Raw genomic sequence first — 20,815 nt, forward strand, 5'->3', positions numbered from 1 at the left:
GGAGAGGCCACAGAAACCTGAAGCCAAACACCAGAAACACAAACTGCAAATCCCAGGAATATATGTATTTCCTCCCCCTCCCCCTCCCTCCACCATACCCCCCGCCGTCGATGGAACAATGGCTCGTCGCTGGAAGGAGGAGGCGTGTCCTTCTAATCAAATTATCACAAAATTCAATGAATTTCAAATGAGCAAAATCGAATCGAAATCATCTCTGAAAGCAGCATCGCCAGCATCAGTTCAAGTGCATTCCAAAGAGAGCGAGACAGAGAGAGAGGGAGAGAGTGGGAGAGGGGGAGAGGGAGAGCAATTATTTGATTTAATTTAAATTCTGGATAATGTTTCTAATGAATTCTTGGGCGGAGAGAAAGAGACAGCGAAGAGCCTTAAGAGGTTCGATGAGGGCAAAAATTTAGAACGGAGGGGCAATGCTGCAGGACGCGTAAGACTTTGAAGTGTGGGCTTTGCAGGCACAAAGAATAGTCCGAATGAGTGTCAAAGATGCATTGATTGAAAGATACATGGATACGGAATGACATGCAGATTGATGGATAGTTGGGACGGGACAGCATGCGATAACCAGTGTCCCCAAGCACGATTCTGGGATCAGTAATCAGAGGGGAATAAAACCTCAAAAGTTGTATTCGTTTGTCCGTTAATCGATGGCCACTCATAGCATTCATTCATTCATTCATTCATTAGCCGAACGAAACGAATGAAAGCCTCAATTAATGAATACCCAAACGAATGCTGATTCTGATTGATTGATGTGCCCGGACTTTTCGCACTTCTCCTCCCTGCCCGGTCCCCCTGCGGCTTGACCATAATCTCATTGTGGTCTGGGGATGATGATGACCAGCCATGGCCTTTTATGGGCTTTATTGGCTACCTTTTATCCCCTGCATAGAGCACAGAGACCAGATCCCTGCCCGTGCCCCTGCCCGTGCCCTGTCTGCTGCTTCTGTGGCTGCTTTCTTTATCCGCCGAGTCCTCGCAACTAATTGAAAATCAAGTGAAACTGCTGAAAGGACCCACACACACACAGACGGACACAGACGGACACAGGGAGAGTGGGATAGAGACAGAAAGGACCATTAGGGGACGCACTTGAGTGTAGCAATGTGTCAATTAACAATTTGCGCGCACTGTGTTTATGATGGTCGAGTGGTCGAGAGGTCGAGTGGTCGTGTAGTCGTGTAGTCGTGTAGTCGAGTGTATTCGCAAATTAATGCGCATCATTAGAGACGACGACTGTACGTACGTATATTCCGTAGCCTGGAAGAAGACTGTCCTGGCAGGCGGGCAGGCGGGCAGGCAGTCCACTCAATTTGTTTGCTTCCAATTCCATGAGCAGCTAAGTGGCTCTAGTGACTGCTGAACGAGTCCTCAAGCAATCGATGTCAAATGTTGCTGTAACGAGAGTGTTAACGAGTGGAAAGATCTAACGGTTGTGGCACTCGCCGCTGTCTCGGTGTCGAGCTAAGCCACGCCGGGCGATGGGAGGTGGAGAAACAGTTAAAAACCCAATCTTTGGATAAAACAAGTCTGCAATGAAGAGATTACCCCCTCGATCCATCGATTGGCCTCGGAGATAAAGCCCATGTGGAAGTTTCCAGGCCATTGAATGGCCAATTAAGCAAATCAAATTGACCACACTCGCACAGACACCCACAGACACACGGGTACTCGTATTCGTACTCGTACTCGTACTCGTACTCGTGCACTCATTAAAGCCAATCAAAATCATGTCCCAAAGAGACAAAAGGATTGAAGCCAGGGGCCGAGGGGTGTGCCACCCATAGAAACGGCATTCAATGGAGCGAAGGGAACGAATGAAAGGGAATGGAATGGAAGGAATGATTTGATTTGGAGTGGATTGTGTGTGTGTGTGTGTTTGATGAGGTGATGAAATCGCATTACAACAATTAAACATGCCACAGATACTGATACGGGATATAGATACACCGACAGACAGACACACAGATGCACAGATACACAGATAGATTTGCAGTCGTTGTTTTTTCTGTCCTCCTATTCGGTCGCTTTTTGTGTCTAACAAAAGACTTAAAGGCTTAAAGCCAATTGAGAGAGAAGCAGGATGGAGAGGAGGCAGAGGAGGCAGAGGAGGAGGTGTGGCATTCAATCAACGAAAATGGAAATGAGAGACGAGAGACGAGAATGAGAGGCTGAAGAGGCACAAGAGGCAGACGGGCACACGAATGAGTGCGGCTGTGTGTGGCAACGGGCGCACTTATTCATTCATTTTGTATACTAATAGGCGGCACAATCAGACAGAAATGACACAACAATCAGTCAAACAAACAAACAAACAAACATACAAATGAACGAATGAAAGAATGAACGAATGAGGGGCACACACGAGAGAAATGGCGGCAAAGGGAGGGAGCCGCACACACAACAAACGACATTATCCAAAGTCAACAGCAGAAAACAAATCAAACGCACACGCACAGGCACACAAGGAGATAAGCCACACTGGGAGAGAGCGATAACGAGTGGGTCGAGTGTAGGGGCGGAGGCGGAGGCGGAGGCGGAGAGAGAGGACTTGCACGCATGTTAGGTGCTGGGCCTCTTTATGTTTTATCTCAAAATGCGATGCTTGGCTGCTGATGAGACGGGCACCCCTCGTCTCTCTCTCTATCAAGAGATGGAAGCTTGCACACTGCCCCGTGCCCCATGCCCCATGCCCCATGCCCCAGGCCCCAAGCCGCAGGCTGCTTCAGTTCTTTCGTGGCAATGACAGGATTTGAGTGGCGGCCTAACCGCAAAATGATTATATTCGCAAGAGCAAAATCATAGGGAATCCACCCAAGAGGGTTGCAAATATGCCAGTGTTGGGAAAGTCATGCAGAAAAGAAGAAAAACTGCAGAAAGAGTTCACCTTTTTTGTGTGCTGGAAGCAGTGTTGGAAAGAGCCAAGCCAGAAAGAAGTTCAAGTGTTGGTAAACAAGAAAAAACTAAAATAGTGTTGATTAATCTGAGCAATGAGGCATTCTAGTGTTGAAGAGGGAAACTGAACTACTGAAGAATTCTTTGAGTATTTGTATCCATTTGTAGTGGTTTAGTGTTGGATAACGTCCTTGCATGGGTGGCCAGTGTGGCTTAGCTGAAGGGTAAATGCTGGGAAAGTCTAGACTCTACCTCCAGAGAAGATATCCCCATGGAAGAAGGGTATCCAGAGGTGGTTGTGCCGTCACTCGCTGCTCCCCAGAGTCGGCGGAGAGTCTGTTGTTTGCTTGTTAACTCTGACATCCACTCCAGTCCGCTGCTGTTTTGGATGTTGGATGTGGGATCTGGGATGTTGGATGTGGGATGTGGGATGCTGGATGTTTGCGACTGCATAAACCGCTTAGCGTAGCGTAATTTAAATCCCCTTTTGTTGGGTGCCACAAGACTCGTGCGGAAAGGAAAGCAAAAGCAAAGCAAAAGGAAAAGCCTTTCAAAAATGATTATCATAATGGGCCAATGGGCGAAATGTGGTGTTGGTGTGTATGTGGCTTTGGCTTTGGCTTCTGTTTTGTTTTGTTTTGTTTTGTTGTTTGTGGCATTCAGAAGATTCCTTTCGCTAAGCCTTGAAGACGCTTTAATCGGTAATCATCTCATTAGCGAATGCCGGGCCACAGATTGTCATAATTGTAGTCCCAGAGTAGAGTTGTGCTCTGGCTATGGATGGATGGCAGTGGCAACCCTGGCACCCATTCCCTGCCCCACGTGGCAGCAAATCGCAAATACATAAATGTCGAGGCTGTAGATTGGAATTGGATTGGGCCCCTGTTGGAGCTGTTGATTTTTCCATCTATTTTTCGCCGAATGGAAGGTCTCTTGCACTTCAACTTCTGTTTTGGGCTTCCCGTTGGTGGTTTCTCCATCTGTCTGTCGGACGGCAGCGGCGGCAGAGGAGGGACTCTGGCAGGAGAGGGCGTGGCGAACACTGGCAATGTCTGCACGCGATGTTTAACGTCTGGCGGGTGTCCTGGCCCTGCCCCTGCCCCTGCCACTGCCACTGCCACTGCACCGTCCTGCTCCCAGACGATAGACGATAGACCGATAGGCAAATGCAAACAAGAAACTTTTTCGGCTGGAAAACGGAGGAGTTCTCCCCCTCCTCCGAGGTGGAAAGCCGCTAGCTAGACCTTTCTCCTTTCTCCTGTCTCCTTTCCTTTTTTTTGTGTGTTTTTTGTGTGTTTGCTGTGTGGTGTCTGCTTCCTGCTTCCTTCGTTTTGGCCAAGCACCGCCAATCATTGGCGTAAATTGAGCTCATTGTGGTCTAACACCATTACACCGCTGCCCCATGCCACATGCTACATGCTACATGCTACATGCCACCAAGAGGCGGAGGATCGAGGCACATGCGAGTGTGTGTGCGACTGAAGGAGTCACAGCAGCACCACAGATAAAATGGAGTTGCCTGCTGCCAAGCGACCTACACTGAGCGAAAAACGACCAGCAAGGAGGTGCAGCAGAAGGCAGACGGGAGTGAATGCACTCAAGGCAGATGCCACAGATGCCCAGTGTTTTCGCTCAGTGTTGCCCCCCCCCCAACCCACCGCTGCGACTGCAGGTGGCACGGGGCTGGGCGGCTGGGAGGCTGGGAGGCGCCTGTGTGAAGTCGTTAAATGCGGCAAAGTAAAATAAATTGAGCCAAGTCATGTTTCGAGCATGAAATGCATTTTTATTGCAAACCCCAGCCATGGCGCGTGGAGCAAGGGGCAGCCAGGAGTTTCAGTTTTGGGGCAACAACCACCGAACTATTGAAATGCACAAGATATTGACTGCTGAATGCCTCGACAACCGTCTAGCGACTGGCGGACCGGCGGACTGGCGGACTGGCGGGCCATAAAGTTCATAAATTTACAAGAGGCATGCCACATGCCCCCCTCAAGTTGCAAGTTGCAAGTTCCGTTGCCCCCAGAAGTGGGCAAACTTTCATCGAATGGAAATTATTATTTCATTTATCAGTTTTCCCCCAAGAAGCGACATAGAGAGGGGGAGAGAGAGAGGGGGAGGGAGAGGAATTTAAATTTCCGTTTCGGGATTGGGGATTGGGGATTGAGGAGGCAGGGACTGTCTACAGTGCCTGCAGCTTGTTGGTGGCCCTCGAGGATGAGCCACTGCCCCTCCCCCAATGATTAAATGGCTACATTCGTGGCTATTCATGCACCGCCTGGAACGGTGGCACGTTGCAGATCGAGCACTGATCGGCTTGCCCATCGCCACTGCTGGATCGTACGGACTAAAGCCCTCCATGGAAGCCATTTAAGAACAGCTTTCGAGGTCTTTTGGGCATGGAGTGTAAAGTAGGGATTAGACCTGCCCAAAGTCCATCTCAACGGCTGCTTAGATTCGTTTTCCATTCATCCATTCATCCATTCACCCAACTAGAAGTAAGACCCATTCATGCTGTGATCTCGTAATTAATTCAAGTCTTTATCCGCTTCTTATCTCGTTCGCAGGTGAGTGTTGCCCCCCCGGGAGTAAATGCTAAATGGAAGACACGGCGGGGCAGGAGGAGGCTGGCTGGGTGGCAGGCGGGCTGGCCACTAATTGCCCCCGTTTTGCAGAATCCCTGTGCCACCCGCTGTGGCACTGTGGCAGAGTGGCAGTGTGTAATGTAGCCAACTCCCATTTGGTGTTTTCTATTTTCTGTTTTCTATGTTTCTCCCCTCCCCCTGCCACCGCGGAAACCACTTCCCTCCTGCAGTTTCATAAATTTTAATGTAATATTTCCATGTACAATTTTCCTGGCTAGGAGGGAGGGGGGGGGGGGGGATGGGGGTGTGGCGGAGGAAAAAACGCTTACAACGCCCAAAATTATGCTATAAAAATGCACTGCCACTAATTAGGCCAACAAACATGGCCAGAAAAATACCAAAAAACCAAAAAGGAAGGAGGTGGTGCGGGGGGGGGGGGGGGGGGAATGGGCTTTCCTCCAAAGAGTAAAGAAAACCACAGAATAAAATAGAAGGAAAAATTGGGCGAAAAATAGAAGAAAAATTAGAGGCAAGAACCCAAAAAGAAGAGGACGGCGGCAGAGTAGATGCGTTGCCTCCCTTTCCATATTATATATCCTTCCACTCTCCACGCCCCTCCTCCTCTCTCTCCCTCTCTTCCTCCCTCTCTTCTCGCGCCCCATTTCTGTTGTAAGTGTAATCATCGCACGATGAAAGCCGCTTACAATAATTGCCCCATCTTGTCCGGACATCGTGTCCCGTGTCCCGTGTCCCGTGTCCGCATCCACGTCCTGCTCCCGCTCCCGCATCCCACTCCCGTTCCAGAGGATACCATTTCACTTTTTTTCCTCTCGTTCTTTTCTGCGCTCTGCTCTGTCTGCCAGAGGCCCATCCTGCATTCATTTGAAGTTGCAACGTTTTGTGTCGATTTCCGTTCCGTTTTTTGCCCCCGAAAGTAGCGCGGAAGTCGAGTGGTGTGGCGGAGGGGGCGGAGTGGGCGGCGTGGGCGGAGTGGGAGTGCGACTAGTGGCTTTTCATACGGAGCAAATGTAAATTGAATCAAGTTATTAGCAAACTTCCAAGTGAATTAGCCGCCAAAGGGAAAGCCTGCTTAATATACAAGAAATTTCCCAGTTGTTGGGCGATTCAAACCGATACGGAAGGGGCGAGGGAAGCCCATCAGATATTCGAAGGAAGAAGAAAAGACTCCAAAAGAAGACTCGGATAAAACATGGATGCCTTCAGGCTCTCAAATGACACAAGAAGCCATCAAACAGGTCCAATTAGCACATCATCGACAGTGATTCGATCAGAGGTTCGATCGGTGCACTGCGGCTTGGAGTGAGCCACTGGCACTTTTGTGGAGGAGGTGCAGTCCAGTAGAGGCGGGCATTGCCTCCGTTTCCGGGCCACGAACTGCCGCCAATGATTGCATATCACCTGCATTCGGTGGATCCTTTTCTGGAATGAATAATCAAAGTTGGTTTGCTTTTGGTCATCCCTTGCGCATGGGGTTTATTTGTGCAGTGTTTATGGTACCGTTGGGGTGCTTTGTTTCTGGCGAAAGGATTGTCCTTTTATGCATCCTCGTGCAGTACCTTGAATTTAGAGGTGTGTGTGTGTTGGTTGGTGTGCTTAAAGTGTGTTTGAGAAGCGCTTGAAAGCTGCTTGGTAAAGAGCGGGTGGCAGCGGGTGGCAACAGCAGAGAGTGGCGAGCAGCTAGTGGCCGATGGCTAGTGGCTAGTGGCGTGTAGAGAGTAACGAGTAACGATTAGCAAGTGGCGGGCTGCGAACTTGATTTAGTCCACATCATCCCAAAGGATCTTCTCGTACTGGCTATCGACATCCTCTGGCTCGTCCCCGTCCTCCTCTGAAGCCGAGCTGCTCTCGTTCGAATCTTCGAGGTCGGCCAAGCCGAAGTCCTCCTCCTCGTCGGGCAGCTCTGGGGGGGGACCGGGGCGGCAGTACTGCTCCACGGTTACGGGGACAGTGACCCCGTCGAGACGGGCCATCTCCTCCCAGTCGTGCTTCTGCAGAGCCACGCGTTTCGGGTACTCCTTGTCCGTGCCGTCCGAGTCGCGCCACCGATTGTAGAGCACAGCGGCCTCCATGTCGCAGGGCCACTCGAGGTCGGGGCCCGTCAGCAGCGACACCACCGACAGCAGCACGCTGCGGGCACTCATGGTGGCGTTCCAGCAGCCGTCGTAGAGCACCGACATGCAGACCATGCCGCTGGCGTGCACGTTCGGGTGGAACATCTTCGTGCGGAAGAAGAAGTCCGGCGGCTGCATCGGATAGTCGGGGGGGAACTGCATCGAGGCCTTCAGGTACGCCCCGTGGTAGACGGTGTGGGGCGGCCCGAAGACCCCCACCTCCCAGTCGAAGAGATCGCCCTCGCGGACCAGCTTCACGTGGAAGCCCTCGAGCTTGCCCTCCTGCAGCTCCGTGAACTCCCTCAACAGGACGCGCACAGCCACGGCCCTCGATTGGTTTTCAGTTTCCTCAGAATCGGACATTTTTCTTTGCTTTGCTGCAAAAGAAAATCGAGTTTAGTTTTACGATTTTTACGAATTTTTTCCGACGTTTTTTTTCTAGAATTATTTTCTTACTTGTTTCGTTTCTCCGGCGTGATGTACAATCGATATGAATTGTGATTTGCTTTGCTTCTGACACAAGAAACAAGGGTCACTTAGATCCCCACAAAAGCAGGGGAGATTGAGAGAGAGAGAGAGGGGGAGAGTGAGAGAGTGAGAGGGAGAGTCGTAAGTTCTCTTTTCGCTCAACAAATAATTCCATGCCATGTAAATATTTAAAGCGCTTTTGGGCGGTCAGACATAAATGTAATTTATGGTTTTTTCTTTCCCTTTTCTCCTCCTAGCTCTCTCTCTCTCTCTCTCTCTGTTGCTGTTGTTGCTGCTGTTGTCCTTTTGTTGTCCTGTCAAGGATGTGGTTGGGCCACAGAGACGAGGGTCGCACCAAAATGTTGGCAAAATTAAAAGAAAAATTAAACTTTTTCTGTGGTCATTTATGTCGTTTCATATTTATTCAGCGGCCTTCCCTTCCGCATAATTGGCAATCCTCTCTCTCTCTCTCTTGCTCTCTCTGTCGCTCTGCCGAAAAAAGCTTTCAAAAACCCACAAAAAATAGAAAATTAAAGTAAGAGAAGGAGAGGCCTTTGGTGGCCTTTGGTGGCCTCTGGAGGGTCGAATGCTTGGATACCCTTGGAAAATGGCTTCCTTTTGGATGCCACACTCTTCGGAAACCCACCCTTGACTGCTGCTAACCCACACTGGAAGAGAGAGGGAGGGTGGCAGGCTCTTTGCTGAAAAGGGTATCCCCAGTGTGGAGTAAGCCCCGAAAAGCCCCCAAAATCATTCGAAAGTTAAAGCCGGAGAGAGTTTCAACCGAAAATTGAGGCGGCAAGGCGAGGAGTCGCCTGCTTAAATGTAAATCCATGTAAATGCATTTAAAACGAGTGGCCAGCGAGTGGAATGGAAGGTTTAAGAGCAGCACTGGAAGCAGGAGATTAATTGAGTTGCCACATCCACATGCCTGTGTGGCATGCCACCCTGCTTGACCCGCATGCACTTGCATCACGCATACGCCATGTGGCAGACTGTGGCCTCTCCTGCCTGTCTGCCTCCTGCCTGCCTGCCTCCTGCCTGCCTCCTGCCTGCTATTGACTTCGTCCCAAAAAAGTGCCTGTGGAGAAAACTTGAGAGTGCTGGAGGAAAGACACAGGACAGAGGGGAGTGGAGTGGAGTGGAGGGAAGTGTCTTTCTGTGGCCAGGACTCCTTGAATATTTTATTGTATTTTAATTAACTAAATCCTTGGGGGCGCACAACCCGCTCAAACACTCGACCGAAAATTGACTAAACTCAAAACTTGTTGACACTCTCTCCCTCCCTCTCTCCCAGTGTGGCTTAGTCAGGCATCGGCCTTTGTCTTTATGGCTTTCTGGGCTATAAATCAGCATTAAAAAGTGAAGCCAGCCCTGCGGGAAGCACTGAAATATTGTCAGACAAGGCCTCAAAAGTCAGAAGCCATTGGGCAGCACTTTTCTCTCTCAGGCCTCTCAGTGGGGCATGCCGCTTGGCTAATTTATCAACAAATTGTTCAACGACAACGAATGCAGCTGCAACTGCAACAAATCTCACTTTGACAGATTAAATATTGACCAGGGGCCAAAGGGAGGGAGCCCAGGAGGCAGCCGACGTCTAGAAGGTCCTCCGTCGAAGGAATCCTGAGGATTGGGAGGGCGGGCCACGGTTTTTCGGGCCTACAATCGAAAGCCAAGAAAAAGTCCGACAGCAGCCCGCTCCCCCCCGCCCCGCCCCCTTTGGGGGACCCTTGACGCAGCTGCACGCAAATATTTGCCGCATTTTTTATGCGACCACAAAATACAAAATACTCTCCGCCGAAAGCGGAGGCCAGTGGTTTTTTACGTGCTGGGGAGGGTGGGAAAGGGGGAAAGGGGGGGAAAACCTTTTTATACGATTTGCGTTTTTGTCATAAATTTAACAGCAAGTAAATATTTGATTTGATTTTCGCTTTTGGGCTGCCCCGAGCCCAAAATGGCATCAGAGTTGATTAAATGCCAATTTTGGCAGCATTTAAATTGCGATGAGGCCAGGGCCAGGACCAGGGCCAGGACCAGGGCCAGGACCAGGGCCAGGACCAGGGCCTGTGCATCAGATTTAATTGAAAATCTCCCGCTCTCCATCTCTCTCTCTCTCAGCGTGGCTTAGCACTTGAGGAGGAGGCCTCAAGCCTTGCAGGAAAGCCCAATAAATCCCACGATTTGATTATTCAATCGATTTGGGGTCGGGCCTTGAACATTGAACAGATCCGAGGGCTTTAAATCTATATGACTACCCGGAATGAATTATTTACTTATTTTTTATGGGTTTTATGGGTTTTTTTCACAGCCTAAATTCTATGAAATATCAGACAAAAATGTACCATACTTTTTCCACCGCTTTACTCGGATTTATATAATTTTATTTTGCGTAGTGCAAATAAAAATAAGCTAACAAAAATTACGATCGCTTTGAAATGTCGGAAAATAGTCATTTTGTGGAGTTTCCTTGTTGTTCTTTGCCAGGACTGTGCATTGTTAAGGGTCGTTAGGGTCGTAAAGGTCTTAACATTGTTCTGAAAACAGAGAGAGAGAGAGAGAGAGAGAGAGAGAATGAATCATATATCATAGAGTGAGTCCTTCCACTGCCTGCCGTTCCCTTTGGCCATCGCTTCTTCTAATGGAAATAATTTGAAATTAGGAAAAATTATGATGAGAGAGTTTTTGCTCTCTGTCTCCTCTGCTCGTCTTCCTGTTTGTGTCCTTTCATGTCTTGGCAACCGGAGGAGGCTTTCCACACACACACACACACACACACGTGTCGCAGCGAAAGGAAAATGAGCATAAAACAAAGTTTATGTGCAACTTTTTGATTACAAATGCAAATTACAGCCGTCGACTGCCGACTGCCGACTGGGGGCACTGCCTCAGAGCAGAGGCAGCGGCAGCGGCAGAGGCAGAGGCAGTGGCAGCAAAAAGACAAAAAAGAGTGCGGAAAATGTGGAAGGAGTGGAGAGGAGAGGCGAGGAGTGGTGCGCAGAGGAAAGGGGGGAAAACTTTTTCATATTGCAGTAGAAATTGCGTCAATTTTTGTTTGTTTGTTTGTTTGTTTGTTTCCGTTTGTTTGTTCGTTTTGTCTCCCTCTCTCTCGCTCTCTGCCTGTCTCTGTCTCTGTCTCTGTCCCTCTGTTTGCCCGCCGCCTTTTGACGCTCTCGCTCTGTTTTCCGGCAGTTCAGAGTTGACAAAACATTTCATTTTCCGAGTGGCAGAGTGGCCGCCTACCCCCTCCACGCCTCCAAAAAAAGCGCGTAGTCATAATGCCACGCGGGGGAGGGATGGGAGGGCTGATTGGATTACCGGAATGGAGAAAATACATATTTAAATGCGAGGGCGCAACAGATCCTTCCACAGAACCCAGAATCGGAGGATTATCTCTCCTTGGGAGCGCATTCCGCTCCAGCCTAAGGCATGCAGCATGCAGCATGAAAGTCCAACATTAATTAGGGGAATGCACGATGCACCACAATTATTTGCCATCACTTGCGGCCGTTAAATGTTTTGCAATCGGATCGGACAATCATCGGCCACGGGTCTGCGGATGGAGGGGGGGCTGTGGCTGGGCCTGGGCCTGGGACTGGCGTTGAGGCATCAATTTGCTGGCCTCTGACAGCGGCCTGTCTGTCGCTTATAAATTGCCAAGCCGACAAGAGGCTCCTGGCATTTAACATCCGGCTCGAAAATTGCTCATCCCTTTGGCCCCTGCTGTACTGCGGAGGGAGGGGGAGAGGTGGATGGAGCTGGAAGTCCTCGACCAGCAATTAAACGCTTATCGAAAAGTTGGCCCCCCAAAAAAAAAGAACAGAGAGATCTAGAGCAAAGAGAGTGCGAGAGAAGAGGGTGTCAAAAGAGGGAGGGTGGTAGGGAGGGGGGGGAGAGCAGACAATGAGCTTCCTTGCATATAATTGAGGTTATGGCCTCCCGAAAACTTTTCGCAGGAGCAAAAACATTTTCGTTTTTGGCTCGTAAAAACTTTCTCCTTCACAAAAATAAGTTTTTGAAATGTGTCCACCTCTCACCTGGTGCCCCTTGGTATCCTTGCCACCCCCTCCCCGTCCCCGTCCCCGCGTTGCATATGCGGCAAATAACTGCAGACAAAAGCTAAAGAAATTAATTAGGGTCTCTGTCTCTCTGTCTCTGTCTCTGTCGCTCTTTGCCACTGCCACTGGCACCATCGTCATTATCGTTATATCATTATCACGGGACAGACACCTCCGCAGACGTCGTCAACCTGCATCAAAACTACCAAACGGATGTCACCCGTAAGCAAGGACGAGAGATAGAGAGAGAGAGAGAGAGGAAAGGGGGTAATCGAGTTGTTGGCATGGAAATTAATTGCCCCAAATTGAGTAACGATGTCGCAGATGTGTCCAGGATTGCCCAAGAACAGAAGGAATGCCACAAAATTCCAATACCCTCCGCCGCTCCTTTTGCGGTAGGAAAGTATCTCGACAGATGCAAAATGCAGAATTTGCAGAGAAGTGAATAAATATTTATAGTGGAAACCCGTCGGAGGAGTGAAAAGAAGAACAAAAAAGCCACTGTCTTCGACCGTGACAGGACTCGAACCTGCAATCTTCGGATCCGAAGTCCGACGCCTTATCCATTGGGCCACACGGTCGCTTCGAATTGTGCGTGAAAAGGCGGCTCAAGAAAGGGATGGGGATGTGGATGTGGATGTGGATGGAAGGGGAGGGGAACACACACTCCACTCGAAAAAATATGAAAGGGAAGTGCGGCCACAGAAGTCGCAGTAGAGACTTGATGGGTGGGTGGCGGAGGGGTGGGGAGCGGGGAGGGAGGAATGCGGATGCAAAAGAGGAAGTGAATATTTGTGCAGAAACAAAGCTGGGCGCTAATTAAGCAACGCTCTAATGAACAGACAGAGACAGAGATAGTGATAGAGATAGAGGGAGAGAAGGAGGGCGAGGAGAACACATAAGGAGCGGCACAGAGGAGACTGACGGATGGACAGAGCCCGGATGGAATGGCTAGAATGGACAAAGGTGCAGTGCAGGCCGCTCTTCTGCTTCCTGGATGCCTGCCCGCCGCCTGCCTGCCGCCTCATGTGGCAGACACAACAATAGACACGTTCCATACGCAGCGCAGCAAATGGAAAGCTTGAAGGAAAATAAACAACAACAACAACAACAACGACGACGACAGTAAAATAGCGGAAAGAATATGCGGGGAATACGTACTCGTAAAAAAATGAAATGTCAAGGAAATGTGCAAAATGACTTGGAAGCAGCTCTTCCTCCGTCTCCTTCCCCCTCCTTCACCTTTCTACAGGTAGGTTGATGTTGTTGTTTTTGTAGCAGAGAGAGAGAGAGAAGAATGCAGGTGCATCATTAGCGGAGGGGGGGGGGGGGGTGGTGGGGAACTGTATCACAAACATGTGAATATTTCCGGTACGTTGTTCGCTTACCCGCTCTCGCCGCCTGCTGTTGTTGTTTCTGTTCTTAAAGCAGAGCAGAAATGCGAGCAGAGACGCGATAACGAAATGTGAGCAGAGACGCGGGCAGAAACGCAGCAAAAACCCGAGCAGAGACTCGAGCAGAACTGCGAGCTGAAACGCGAGCAGCGACGATAACGAAATGCGAGCTGGGTGACGTCACCACTTCGGCTGCCACGTCGACTTTGCCGACTTTGAGAAAGACCGAAGATCGAAGCATTGCCCGATCGCATGCACTGCCGAATCTATTTTTAGGCACCGAGCGGGCACGGCAGCCGACGACACTCGTTCTCATTCTCGTTTGCCCTTTGCGTGGCTCTAGCAGATCAGGCCCATTAGCTCAGCTGGTTAGAGCGTCGTGCTAATAACGCGAAGGCCGCGGGTTCGATCCCCCCATGGGCCAGGTGATTTTTTTCCCTCTCTTTTTTTCATATTCTTGCATTCGATTTAGCCTTGTGTAAAATCAAACCCGAAAACCTGCTATTTGTTGGGCTATACAATATTTCTACAGCTCCAAGCAGGCATTGCCTTTTCTCATAGCCCAACTCCCGATACATTCTCCATATTCACATTCAGTTTGATTCCCACTCCTGAGAAGAGAACAACAGCTACAAAATAAGTATATATTTTTGATTTTATTGTTTAAACAAATTCTCGCTTTCAATTGGGCTGTCGACTATCGACTATCGACTATCGACTATCGACTATCGGATAGCTCCAGTCTGGCGATGGACGGGGAGGACGCAAAGACCAAGCGACGGCTCGCGCGCAAGCGGAGCGCGTCGTCGGCCTTCGGACGCCCAGCCTCCGGCACCGGCCTGGGCATGTGCGACCACGTGTACCAGCCGGATCTCGAGCAGAACCAGAAGCCCCAGTCCGAGTACCAGTATCAGTTGCAGTTCCGGCTCCAGCTCGCTGAACCGAAGTCGGAGGTGTCCCCCCAGGAGCCCCCTAAAAATTGAGTCGCTGCAGCCCTCGACAGTCCTTATACGATCCAAGTCCCCCCCCCCAAATCACTAAACACTCGCTGCAACATCTGAGAATAACCAAATAATAGATAATATAGTGCATTGATGGTGGGATATTGAAGAAGAGTCTTTTTTTCAATCGGGAATCTCCTGGGGACTCGTTTCGGCCTTGGAAATAATTTTGTCACATCGTATTAATGGCCTGCTGTTTTGGGATTTATTTGGCAATTGAATTGACATTTCATTCATGAAAAAAACCCACATCCAACATCCGCAACATCCGCAACATCATCCGCATCATCATCCGCAACATCATCCGCAACATCATCCGCATCATCATCATCAGGATGATTGGCTTCGCTGTCTCTCTCTCTCTCTCTCTCTCTCTCTCGCTCTGCTGGTTTTTTCCTGGTGGGCACTCCATCCAATTCATTTCGATTCAATTCGATTCGATTCCATGCCATTTCATTCAGCATTCAATTCCTTTCGAGCTCCCTTCGAATGCCCTTCGATTCATGGCAACCAATTTGCAGGCGCCGCCTGTCCCGCCAGAAGCCAGAAAACAACATGAACATATTTTCCTTTTCCTTGGGTCATAGTTCACTCCAACTCCCCCACCCCCCCCAATGCCATGCCTCGAAGGCGACAGGTCACTGTGTGGGTTGTAAATGTTTTCATTTTCGGAGATGGGAAACGGGAGAAGCCGGAGCTCTCCCTCTCTCTCTCTCTCTCTCTCTCGTGCCTGTTTTTTTTTTTTTTGGCAAACATTCAAAATGAAAAGTCGATGGGAAAAACTAGTAAAGTGCTCGGCCTTCTGCAGAGGAGAGCAGGAATCAAAGGACCCGCCACGATAATGTGCATCAAATGAGCTGTGCGCACATTTAGCCAGGCGTCGCCTTGGCTATTGAACTTTATTAGCCTTGTACCCAACTCTTCGTACTCGTCCTGGTCCCCGTCCCCGTCTCCGTCTCCGTCCCCCCAATCTTCCATTCAATCTCTCTCAATTCCTCTGCCTCTCTAGCCTCTCCTTCGGCCTGTCTGATGCTGGTTCTGTTTCTGGTTCTGGTCTGCTTGTTATGCCTCGACCCATCCCTCCCCCATCCCCCATCCCCCTTCCTCTATTCCTGGGTAGAGTCCTAAACGCTTGAGAGGAGTCCCAGAGAAAGGAGAGGCAGTTTATCAAAAAGCTTAGCTGAAACACGCTCGGACATTTGTCCCAGACAAAAATCTCCCATACGTTTCGACTGGCAAATGCCCTCCGATCCGCCTTCCCGCTAAGCCACGCCGTGAGCGGGGTGGGTGGGCGGGGGGGGGCAAGAGCGGTACAGAGCGTCATTAGCAAGTCAAAGGGGGGCATAAATCAATTGCCAAATTGAATATGCCCCTTTTTGCAGGACCTTTAACCGGAGCAGCTAACAGCTAACAAAAAATACAAAAATATAAAGACAGCGACGCGACACACACTCGTAACAAATCATGGGCCGGTCCGTTCGTCCTTGGGTCCGTCGTGCATGTTTCATGTTTCATGTCCACTTAGCCAAGAAGACGACGACGACGACGACGACGACATAGCGACAAAAGTCGCCGCAGGACCAAATCCAGGACCAGTTCTAGGGCTCCGCCCACGCCAGGGAGAGTGTGTGGGCCTCCTTCTTCTTGTTGTTTTTTTTGTTGCTGCCACTGGCACTGTGGCTGTGGCTATGCCACTGACTGTGGCACTGAATTACGCTTAAATTATGGTAATTTATTTTACCCCAAAGAGCGATCTAACAGAGGGCCACGACGACACAGCGGACAACGGCACAACGACAGGGCCTGCCCGATGTCTGATGGTCTGATGGTCCGATGTCTGATGGCCCGATGCCCGATGGCGGCTCATGGCCCATGGCTCATGGCTCATGGCCAGTGGCTAGCACTGTCCTGCTCCTGCCACCATTTTCATTGTTGTTATCGTCCAGTGTCCAGTAGTTTCTCGTACTCCCTCGGCCCTTTATTCCGGCTTAACTTTGCCTCTGGAAAAACAGCAAAATAGCAACGCCAACCAACTCAATTTCCTTTAATATTTAATACGGAACCAAACCCATTTCGTGGACCTAATTGCACGAGAGTGTGGCTTGTGCCTCGTGGATTCCAAGACAGCAGTTTCTTATTGGGAAAACCTTGCGCTTCGATCGCCAGAGACCTGTCTCATAGTCCCCCTTGTCACAGTGTGGCTTAGCCGGACGTAAAGACTTTTGGCGGAGTTTCGTTCTATTTTTGTATTTTCTAATTATTTCTGATAAGTTTTCGTTTATAATTTGTTATGCCACAAATTTTCCAGCATCGTTAAGCTGTTGTTGCAACACGTCTCCGTCCTGGCCCTGCCCGTGCCCCCCTTTGGACGCTTTTATTTTATGGGTATGAAGTGGCAACTCGACTGGACGTCGCCGCCTGCCATTGACGCCTCGTCAGCTTCTTGATTTATGTGCCAGCCAGCCAGCATTGGCTTCCCACTTCGTGCCACACGGCACTTCACGCCACACAGAGCCCGCAGCCACAGCCACAGCCGCAGCCACAGCCACAGCTATAGTTATAGTTGTAGCGCCTCCAGCTACCAGCTACCAGCTCCAGCTCCTGTTGCAATCCTCCTAAGCCGCAGTCCTCCACTCCACCGATAAATGAGCGTGAAATATATATGAAAGAAAAACTGCAGCTAAATCCTTGCGGGAATCGGGAATCGGGGATGGGCGGGGGCGGGGGGGCCAAGGCGGGGGGCAATTAAAACACAAAAATGCATTCGTATGCCATCGCCATCGCCATCGCTGTGCCATGGCCATGCCCCACCGAAACAAATACACTGCGATGGCTGGCGGCAGGGGGGGGGGGGGGAGTCCTGTAGGAGAGTCCTGGATGGATTAACATGTTGGCCGCACGGGGCTCATTAAGTGCGTCGTCGCCGCTGACGTTGTCGTCGTCCGCATCCGCGTTCTCGTGTTTTGGAGTCGACTCTAACGAATGACTGAGTGCGCCCCAGTGGCTCTTGGATGGGGAGGGGAGGTGGGCGTTGGCTGGTGGCTGGTGGGGTGTGTGTGTGGGTGGTTGCCAGTGGGACCTGCCTGCGGGAATGGGGGGTTATGTGTGCTTAGAGCGCACATCAAATAACAAATTAACGAACGACGCCACAGGACGAGGAGCAGGAGGAGCAGGAGGAGGGGGAGGAGCAGGAGCCGCAATAATTTTTACTTGTTTCCTTTTTGATTTTCCATTTGTTTCCGTTTTTCCCTCTTTCACAGCTTAGGAGGCAAATATTTGCACTCGCTGAATGACTGAATGACTGAATGAATGAATGAATGGCTGAATGACTGAATGAATAAATGATTTGTGGGGAATACACTCGTAACTCAAACCGACTAATGATGAGTGCAGTGTGCGGTTCCGAGAATTTCCTTTGGGGCCGGCCCATGCCCAGGCCATGCCCCCCCACCCGCTCCCAACGATGATTACGTTACACCATGAGGCAGGGGGGGGGGGGGGATTGTGGCAGGGTGTTTAAGCGGAGTGGTGTCCTCAGTGTGAATGCATTCAATACGCGTATTCCGGCGTACAGTCTGTGGTACATCCGGTATTTCTGGTATTTCCTGCGCTAATTTGCGGATCTGTTCGAGGATATACTCGCCTTTATTTTTGAGTACTTATGGTTTTAGTATATTTTTGGTATTTTAATGTACATATTTTGGTATATTTTTAGTATAATTCTAGTATATTTTTGGAATAATTTGAGCATATTTTTGTTCTTTATTCTTGGTATATTTTTAGTACATTTTTTTAGAAATGTTTACAAAGTATTTTTGGTATATTTTAAGTATATTCCATGGGCATATATTGATTGATCAAATGAATAGCATTCAATGAATGCCAATAAACAGAAATTCGCTCCGTTATTCTTTTTTTTTTTGTTCCATGGTCACACTGGCACTGCCATGCACTGCACTGCACCCCTCTCCATGCCACTCGAGACCGATACTTATTCCATTCGATAATTCGATTTGTCCGATTTGTGTATTGCCCGCCCGCCTGTCTGGCATAACATTACAAAGGAAGCAGATCCATCCCATCCACTCGCTCCTTCCCTCCCCTCCCCTCCCCTCTCGTCTTCCCATTCAACAATTGCAGACGATACATTTATCTAGCCTCAATGTGGCATGCAAATCGACAGGTTATATTCCATAGTCATTCCTCCGCTTTGCCAGCAATCGTTTTACATGGAGCATGACAAAGTCATGCATGCCCACGCCCACGCCCACCCACACGCAACCATCGGTCGGGCAGCACCCCCAGCAAACAGCAACCAGTCACCAGCAGCCCCCACTCTTCACCCTTGTCTTGTCCCAGAAGCTCCTGGCTTCGTCCTTCGTCCTGCTTCTGCTTACGACTCATTTGCGTTTGGCGCCCGTAAAGCAATTATGACCCAATTGGTTTGGCTTTGGTTTGCATTTCCCTTCAATCCACACTCGCCATTCACTCGCTCCTTCGCCTCCGTCTCCCCATCCCCACCCCCCATCTCCCATCTCCCATCCCCACTGTCCTTGCCGTGGGTTTAACCTGATTTGTGCCCCCAACTGTCATGCCCCACAACTGTCGTGCACTGAAAGAAACCCGTTAACTGGAACTGCATATTTCTACGCGCAAAGTGCTTCCGTTTTCAACAGAAAGGCATTGTATTTTTGGTATATTTTTGGTATATTTTTGGTATTTTTTAAAACTAATTTGTACTCTACATCAAGAATTTCTTGATGTATTTGTTTTGGTATTTTGCAAAGTATTCTTTTGTAGACATTTCTTAGCATTTTCAGTATATTTAGTATTTTGTTTAGTATTTTTTACTGAGCATACCATAAATAGGTATATTTTTGACATATTTTGTAGTTTTTGATGAAATCGTCGTCTGTCGGGGGTCTTCCACCCCTTCAGTTCTTCTGCCAGCAACTGCCACTTATTTCTCTCTGTGTAAGATTACACACACACACACACACACACACACATACTCGCACATTGGTGTCCCGTGTGTCCGCTGCGTGTGTCCGTCCGTCCGCCCGTCCGTCCATCCGTCCGTTTATAACTGGCCCATGGACATGGACGTGCCCAGATAAGAGCAGAGACGTGGAGAAGCTCCAGAGAAGTGGAGAAGTGGAAGCAGGAGAAAAGGATATATGTACATCCAGAGGTGTGGGATGCAAAGAAAGGGTGCAGGAGGGCCAAAGGGGGGAGCGTGGAGCGGGGCAATGACTGGCAGAAGGCTGAAAGCGGATGAGGATGCGAATGCGGGCATCGCTCCTTTCTGCTCTCCCTCTGCTGTCTCTTTGTGTGTGCGTGTGTGTCTGTGTGTGTGTGGATGATGCAATGAAATTATCACTTTCAATTGCAATTGCCACACACTCACCGATTCATGATGGGGGGGATGGGGGGATGGGGGGAGAGAGGGAAAGTATGGCCATGGCAGCAGGACAGTCTAGAGATTGAAGAGGCATTTGGGGCATGGCAGGTGTTGAGTGCACGTAGCAGGTCCGCCCGTCTGCCTGCCGCTTTTATGTCTGCACGTGTGGCATCCCCCCCCCCCCCTCTTCCCTTCCCTGCTGAACTGCTCCTTAGAATCGGCGCTGGAACAGGACTCCACTCGCTGCTGCCACTTCAAATTGGACGACGACTCGTTCTCTCTGTTTAATTTTTAGCATCATGTCTCTCGCTGTGTGCGCCATTTGCATTGCATACTGTTGTGCAACGTTCATTTAATTGCAACGCTGTGGATGCTGCAAGGAGGCTGCCGTCTGCCGGCTGCATGTCCTTTTGTATGACAGAACCAAACTGGGGACTGCCTGCTGCTCCTGCTGTTGACTGAAAGATACACACACCCATGCACACACACACACACGCACACTCACACACACACACGTACATCTCGTATATGAGATGATGCTCTTTTTAACAGCCTCCTCCTCCTCCTCCTCCTCCCCCTGCACCCCTGCTCCTTGTTCTCCATATTTGTTTTGTCTCCATCTTCCATCCTCCATCCTCCCTCCTCCCTCTTCCATCTCTGTTTGCTTTTTGTGCAAATTAAATTCCATGCTCTGCTCATTTGCTCTGCTCTGCTCTGCTTTCGTTTGGATTTTTTCTGGCTTTTCTCTAGATTTCCATTTAACCCCGAGTTCTTAATCAGGCAACAGGCCCCCCGCCCCCCGAGGCCCCCCAAAAAGTGTCACTGGCAGAAGGAGCCGAGGGAGGGATCCCTGCCAGGCTTTGACCCATTAA

At 49.8% G+C, this 20,815-nt stretch overlaps 2 protein-coding genes and 2 non-coding genes across 5 annotated transcripts in view; 2 read left to right on the top strand and 2 right to left on the bottom strand.

Moving 5' to 3' along the window:
* The window catches only part of LOC108163851 (loricrin), an 81,392-nt gene that overhangs the window by 42,780 nt on the left and 17,797 nt on the right, over positions 1–20,815 (top strand). The window lies entirely within an intron of this gene.
* On the bottom strand, positions 6,956–8,179 carry LOC108163867 (ubiquitin-conjugating enzyme E2 R1-like). Its single transcript, XM_033388606.1, has 2 exons — positions 8,081–8,179; positions 6,956–8,001 (listed from the first exon to the last, which is right to left on the bottom strand). Exon 2 carries the CDS (start codon positions 7,985–7,987, stop codon positions 7,271–7,273), a length of 717 nt encoding a protein of 238 aa, XP_033244497.1. The 5' UTR covers positions 7,988–8,001; positions 8,081–8,179; the 3' UTR covers positions 6,956–7,270.
* On the bottom strand, positions 12,656–12,728 carry Trnar-ucg. Its single transcript has one exon. It is a non-coding gene; the product is annotated as a tRNA-Arg (tRNA).
* Trnai-aau lies at positions 13,892–13,965 on the top strand. The gene has a single exon. It is a non-coding gene; the product is annotated as a tRNA-Ile (tRNA).

This window comes from Drosophila miranda, chromosome XL, assembly GCF_003369915.1.
Source record: "Drosophila miranda strain MSH22 chromosome XL, D.miranda_PacBio2.1, whole genome shotgun sequence".
In the NCBI taxonomy this organism is placed as follows: domain Eukaryota; kingdom Metazoa; phylum Arthropoda; class Insecta; order Diptera; family Drosophilidae; genus Drosophila; species Drosophila miranda.

What these genes read in the sequence shown, in the direction of transcription:
- LOC108163867 (XM_033388606.1), bottom strand. Translation starts at nt 7,987, where the DNA reads ATGTCCGATTCTGAGGAAACTGAAAACCAATCGAGGGCCGTGGCTGTG.